This window comes from Myxine glutinosa, chromosome 11 (genome assembly GCF_964187855.1).
Source record: "Myxine glutinosa chromosome 11, kmMyxGlut1.1, whole genome shotgun sequence".
In the NCBI taxonomy this organism is placed as follows: domain Eukaryota; kingdom Metazoa; phylum Chordata; class Myxini; order Myxiniformes; family Myxinidae; genus Myxine; species Myxine glutinosa.
In genome coordinates, this window is record NC_136271.1 from 121,466,372 (window position 1) to 121,473,810 (window position 7,439).

A 7,439-nucleotide genomic window follows, 5' to 3' on the forward strand; every position below is an offset into this window, starting at 1 on the left:
AGGGATACGGTGTACCTATTCTAAATCGATGTACACACCGTGATCATTCATCCGAGCTGGTACTCAATTTGCCGACCTCGGAAGGATGACGGGCTGAGTCAACCCCCCTGGCGTTAATTCAGCAATCGACCTGGATTCGAACCCAGGATCCTAGGATCCCAAGCCGGCACTCTAACCGCTAAGCCAACACCAGGTTAATGTATCAATGTAAGGATTTTCTTATTTCTTTTTAATGACGAGACCTAAATGTTATGAGGTTTAGTAAAGTTTGTTTATTCTACAAGACTACCTGTTATCTTTACATACAATGCATTGATAACGCTTACAGAGTCCATCAGATTATTATCTTTTTATTTATAAACAAAAATAACATTTCTGAACCAAATCAAGTGAGTGGTGATTCTTCTTCCTGTTCATATTGACTCACATCTCAACCCACTGACATCAGCAGCGTTGGTCCACCAAAACCAGATGCCATCTTATCTGTCTTTAGGAGGATTCTTCTTCATCCTTTGCATGTGGTATCTGCAAAACAATTTAAATTAACCACATATGCATGCCTGGACAGCGAATAGTCTCTGGAGCCATATGAGCGGCACACTCGAATGTGAACTAAGCGATTGCATTGAGAGTATTATTAAAGTAGGATTACGCACAGCACCGCAATTATTCGGACAGTAAAGAAATATCAAGTTAATTTATACGATTCCAAATATGGTGTTAATTTAATATTTTTCCCATCCCTCTTGAACCTCTCTCCTCCCATGCAACTTCCTACAGCACAAACCATGCACACATGACAACATCCACGCATGACCATACATAACAAAATACACAATCAAAGCCATTTCTGCGTTGTGAAGGGAAGTTCCAAGCAGAAAAGGAAAGAGACCCATGGTGGCGAACGTTGGTTACCCGACCAAAGCTCAGAGCGGCTATGGGTCTCTCGCACCAATGGAAATGCGACACGCGAGGGTCAATGTGTGTTACCGCGACCTTTGCTCCCAGAAGCTATGCCTCGAGCTCCATAACAGACAGAACTTTGCAGAGAACGGAGCTGACTTGCACCCAAGGAACAGAACGAGAGACCAGAAGAGCCTGCCTGCCTGATCCAAGGGATTGACTTGCACTGGAGCGAGGCTCCAAGAGCAAATGGCAGCACCAGTTCCTTGGGACACAGCGGCCTACATGCTGACTTACACAATATTTCCTATATGTTTATGTCTTGTAATTTGTCTACTTGATATCTAGCGATAGAGAGAGCTATCAACGATTACGTTCTTGACCCATCTGGATGATGGACTGACAAGCATATCATACCTTTCCTCTAGGGTCTAGAGCTTGCACTGCATAAGCCACACCTCTCCCGACATGTCGCACCACATCACCTTCTCTTTCTCCCTTCCCTCCCTCCCCTCCATTTTGGGCCCAACGTGAGTCTGCAGGTTCACGTCGGGTGAGCAAAGAGGTCTACCCTACACCTCAAACTGTCTCTCTTTCTCTCTAATTTCCCCGGAGTGACTAAGGCGCGTGTCTAAGTTAAGATTGTTTAGGGAGTTATTTACGTGCATAAGGGTTAAGTTCTATTCTTTGTGACACTGCATTCTGTAAATACTTGTGCTTGTAAATACGTGCCTTAATCCTTTATAAACTGTTTCCAACCTACTCGATTGCCTGCTTCCGCCAATGGTTACACATAGCCTGTAATAATAAATAGACGGGAAGTTGTACCGCCAGTGATTCACTGTGCTAGTTCGAGACGTCCCACCTACGGTTTTGCTAAGTCATACGTAATAAGTAGATAGGGTGGGAAGTCAAGAGCATGGTTCACCATTTGGGAGGGGCTAAATCACCAGGAAGGTAACGCAGGCTGTGGCGTGGAGACCCTTCCAGATTTAGTCACCCCAGATGGGATCCGTGGTTACTTAGCAACACGTCAGGTCGCGGATTCAGGGTCGGAAGTTAATCAGAGAATCGCTCACCCTCCTCGTGAGCCTTGCGCTCCCCACAAGCTCATAAGAGTACAGTGGAACCTTGACTTACGAGTGCCCCAACTTACGAGTTTTTCGAGATACGAGCCGTCGCTCGGGCGGTTTATTGCTTTGAGATGCGAGCCGAGATCTGAGTTACGAGCTTTCGCCACCCGGTCACGTGGTTATCTTGCCGTGCAAGTACAGTATCTCTGTCGTATAGCGCTGCATTTTTGTTTTCGCATGTTGGTTATTTTGAGTTTACGCCGCCAGGTGGGTTCCGGTCACGTGGTTATCTTGCCGTGCACGTACAGTATCTCTGTCGTATAGCGCTGCATTTTTGTTTTCGCATTTTGGTTATTTTGGAAAATTTCATGTTCATGTCGAACATTTCATGTTCATGTTCATGTTTTCATGTTCATGCCATGCCAGGCCACAACTTGTTCAGAGTGCCGGCGATAGCTCGCCTTCTCTTTGTGGAAAACACGGTGAGATCCTTAACATCCAACAACTAATGGGACGCAAACGGGGCGCCCAGTTTAGCGGTACACACATTGATGAATCACCCTGCCTGTGATTCACCCATGACAGGTTATAGCTGGGTCGGGATTCAAACCCAGGCTGGACAGTTTAGACTTTAGAGTCAAGTGTGCGTACCTCCAGTCCAGGCCATCCTGCCAACTTGTATGCTGCATACAGGTGAAATATAAAGCGCGAGATATTTTTATATATACTGTATATTTAAAAAAAAATTGGTGTGGTTTTTGGCGGGCTGGAACGGATTAATAGCATTTCAATGCATTTTAATGGGGAAATTTGATTTGAGAAACGAGCAATTTGAGTTACGAGCTCGGTCACAGAACGAATTAAACTCGTAAGTCAAGGTTCCACTGTATATTGTTTGTGGTGGATAAGGATTGTTATCAAAAATAGCTCACAAAGCTTCTGAAATAAGCTGACAATACATGGAAAAGTACCTGACATGAAGGGCTATGCCTCTGCACAATGAAAGACTTGGATAACTTTCTCAGATCGCCAAACAAGCATCTGCTAGTTCTGCAAACTCCCAGCCACTTGAGCAAAACAAACTGCAAACTCCCAGCAAGGCCCAAGTGGATGGGCATGTGGTCCACAAACCTCCGAAGGATCGCTACCAGTGAATGGACTGTGTATCTGGATTAGGATCTTCTGAACACCGACGGAAAGGACATATCTGGGGCTTGTGCATGCACAAGGTGAGTTTAAAAGGACGATGCTTACGATTAATCATGTTGGGAGGGGGGGCTAAGGGAGCTGTAAAGCGCAGGGCTTCCATTTGTATCACGAGGTGTTGCTACCTTCATCGCCATATGTGCAACAGTCATTACCCATTTGTATCTGCAAACTTGGACTTACCGGCCCTTGGGGTACCATCTGTGCTTAGTTGTGTGGAAGAGCCTGGCCAGTTGCTCCTCCGTACAACTGGGCTTTTGTTCACCGTATGTGAGAGCAGAAGATTCTGTTGAGCGAACTGCTAGCTGAACCTTCTGGTCATGTGTCTCTGGTTCAGGCCTGGCTGGGTCAGGCCACGGCATCGGCTAATGGGACAGTGAACAATGAATAGTCAAAAATAACACCTCAACTCTGTGCTGAGCGATTGTAAAGGTAAAGTAAAGTTTAGTTTCAAAAACTGACGATGTACAAGACAATGACACGTCATCGTACAAGAAACTTCAGAGGAGTCAATTCATCCAGCACCAGGAATTAGGTGTGGAGTAGGTTTATGTGAACACGTCACAAGTATTTAGTCCAGTGCACTTTGCTATACGAGGAGGCAACTCCTTAGGAATTCTCACAACAATCATATTCACGTGATTTTCATGGGAACACAAACTGGGACAGATCAAAATTCTTAGGAATTAGTACAGAGTCGATAATGGAGATGATCGGTATGGACACAGCTTTAACTGGAATGACACTCGGTAAATCCATTTAAAGCTGCACCGTCTTTATTTCTTACTTTTATATGTATTACCTGTGACGTTTCGCAGGTCTGTGTATAAGAGCTCTGTCTGCATTGCTGTTGTTCTTGTTGGTCGACCCTGAATACGTCAGTGTTTTTCGTGAAGGGAAGGGCGGTTGTCACCGATACCTTGAACAAATTCCAAATTCCTGCGAATTCAGCTTGGCCAGCTGGTTCCTGAAAGTCTTCAGTCAAAAACTTATCGGCTAACGCCATAAGGTGGGAATCGTTGGGGATACTAGTAGCCATGGTAATAAATAAAGCATCCAAACAAAGGGGAAAAAGCAAAATTGGTGAGGTTGGTGGAGGAGGGGGCGAGGAGTGTGGGGAGAGGGGGGGGGGGGGGGAGAAGGGTGGAGAGACCGAATAAACCTTTTTTTTTTGAGAAAATAATTAAAACATGTCCCCAAAAGGCCTCGCTTTGCACATCCACGCAGTATCGAACGCTCCCCTAGCACCACCTACCTTCACATTACCACTGTGTCATTAACACGCACATACATGCCCGTGATGGATGAGCTCTCGTATCTCTTATTATAATAGAGCAAACGTATATGGTTATGTCGCTATGTTTATATGCGACGAACACGTCTTCTTCTTCTTCTTCTTCAAATAAAATTAACCACCCTCTTAATTAACCATCTTAATTGCGTTAAGACTGCTTAGACCCCTCAGACCTTTGATGACCCTTTAATTCCCCCAGACCCTTCAGACCACCAAGACCCCTGAAGACCTAAAATACCCCGAAGACCCCCAAAACACCCCGGAGACCCAAAGACCCTCAAATACCAAGAAGAACCAAAAGACCCTTAAGACCAAAAAGCCCATGAAGACCCGAAGACCCAAAAGACATCGAAGACCCTTAAGACCCAAAACACCTCAAAGACGCAAAATACCCTTAAAGGCCCAGAGTATCCAAAAGACCCTGAAGACGCAAATGGCCCTGAAGACCCAAAACACCATGAAGACCCAAAATACACCAAAATGGTCAAAGATGCCTACCCCTCTGAAACGACGTGTGGTGAGGTGCGCGGAGCGCGCCGAGTCACGCTAGTTATTATAATAAGTGGACTTTGTAGAAGGACTGTCTCGTTGGTCCGTCTGTCTGTCACTCTGGTACTCTGCCCTCCTGAACTATGATCTTCATTAAATTATATTATTACCCCTATTATCCCCAACACACTCACTTGCTGATTTCAGTGTTTCCTTCCTATTCGCTTATCTCCTTGATGGTTGTGTCTAATAGTTGCCATGTGACCCCCCACTGTCAATTCAACATTGCTCTTCCATGAGCCTCAAGCCTGGTGTTGGAATAACGGTTAAGGTGGCTGGCTTAAGATCCTAGGGTCGTGAGCTCAAGCCCCTGCCGTATTGTTGAATTAACACCAGGCGGGCCTGTCATCCTTCCGAGGTCGGCAAAATGAGTCCCAGCCAGCTGGTAAGGGGGAACTGCATCAGCGGCACAGAGCGGCACTAACAGCCCCCAGAAAATGATGCAGCCAAACAGTCACAGGCAGCATACGAATAAATAAAACATGAGCCTCGCTCTTGTAAAATGCAGAGTTAAAAAAACCCCACCATGTGTAGTTGTGTACGTAATAGATTGATGGTATCGCTTCAGATGTATGATTTAATTAGTGAGTGTTACATTTTGACTCACGTAGCCCTTTGTATTGCGTCACCACCATTACGTTTCGTAGAAGAGTAACACGAATGTCGTCTTACCTGCGTATCCTCGTAGGGAAACTGCAAGCTCGGGTGGAGACAAACGATTGTTTCACCATCAGCCGTGAGCGCCATGTCCACATGACTGCGAGACACGGGACCAGTGAGTCAGGACATGAACAAGGGAGTCGGGACACAGAGCAAGGGAGTCAGAACTCAACTAGGCAGTCGGGAGGTGGAACTAGGGAGTCGGGACGCTGAACCCGTGTTAATCGTGTAATGCTCGTGTGGTTTATTGCATAATGATTGCTCAATAATGAAGGTATGCTCGTGGGACTGGTTGCTGTATCTCGGGTGGTATGCCGAGTCGGCTGTGGAACCAAGAATAGCAATAGTTGTAGAGGCACCGTCTGCGTGGAAGGGACGGGTGTGGAGGAGAGCCTATCGGTACATGGTGCATGTGGCGTTGTGAAGCAAAGAGGGAGGGAGCAGAAGTGGGTGCTGCTCATCGAGTATCGTCTTGGCCAACCTGAGGCAACGTGCTGTTTCCTGGTGTTGAAAGAATTGCTCTGATCTATTGGTTCGTGAAGTTTGAGGACACGTCCCGAGAGAGAGAGAGAGGAGGGGTGGGGGGTGGGTGGTGATGCGCGGCCGCTGCAAGTCATCTCAAAGTAGGCCTGAATCCTCCCCCTTTTTCTTTGACTTATTTTTCTTTATATAACCAGGCAAATATTATTTTGTCATTTCGCTTTCTTCCCCTTGGGATTAGATAGGGATATCTGGTGGGGCGTTTGATTGTCTTGTCGGCATCGTCTTGGCACCTGTCTGTCTTTATTTAATTATTTATTCTTTACCCCCACATGTCCATGGGATTTTCCTATGGTTTTTGTATTGCTTGGTTGTATATCCTCTGTTTTGGTTTATCTTGAGTAAAGGATTTGCATTCATTCCTCCGTTTTGAATTTGCATGGCATTACTGGATTTGCATACATTTGCATACTGTGTATCGGTGAGTTGGGGTGTAAAGTTGTGTCAGCATTCGGATGATAACTCCGCTCGGTCACAGCTGACTGCTTAAACGGCGCAACCCACACGCGGGGACCGTATTGACCTCCCGAGTACGTCAATTCGGACCTCCGGAGCAATAGGCCGTAACCCGAGTCCTCTACCCAAGGGCCAGGTCCGAGGTCGTAACACTCGGGAGTCGGGACACGGCACTCTCACCAGTTATAATCGTCAGGTAGACGAGTATATGAGGATCTGCAGCGGACCAAAGATCTCCCTGCGAGAGAGGACAAGGACATGTATGATGTAATACTAATTGTAAACACACAGGACAATCTTCCAGATACATTTAGCCATCCAGATCAGATGATTTGTTTTAACTCACCGAGCAGAGCTACAGCAACCCGCATCATCCTCATGGCACTTTTCTCTTCTTCCCTCCCTTAATACTTCTTCTTCTTCGTTTTATTTGAATTCTCGTTTTTAGGGCCGTGAGCTCTATATACGCCACGTATCTTACACTCCAACGAAACGGTTGATAATGAACGACTAGCTTGGAAAGCGATAGCAAGCTGATTAGTAGTACTAATAGACCACAACCCTACTCTTATTCCTCTTCAAAACATCTTCGTTTTGTTTACTTCATATCATTAATCGCTTTAGTAAAACAAACGGTAATCCTAATAATATTAACAAAAATACGCTGCACAAGTAGGAAATTTTAGGGGAATAGGTAATGAATATTAAACAAACTGCAGACATTGAAGAATGCCCGAAGGAATTACAGCACCATGGCC

General features: G+C 45.7%; 1 protein-coding gene across 1 annotated transcript; it reads right to left on the reverse strand.

The window, feature by feature from the left end:
- Positions 1-334: 334 nt before the first annotated feature.
- MRPL42 (mitochondrial ribosomal protein L42) lies at positions 335-7,256 on the reverse strand. The gene is made up of 5 exons (XM_078787077.1): positions 7,028-7,256; positions 6,862-6,919; positions 5,698-5,782; positions 3,366-3,547; positions 335-525 (listed from the first exon to the last, which is right to left on the reverse strand). Exons 1-5 carry the CDS (start codon positions 7,059-7,061, stop codon positions 480-482), a joined length of 405 nt encoding a protein of 134 aa, XP_078643203.1. The 5' UTR covers positions 7,062-7,256; the 3' UTR covers positions 335-479.
- Between the last annotated feature and the right edge of the window lie 183 nt (positions 7,257-7,439).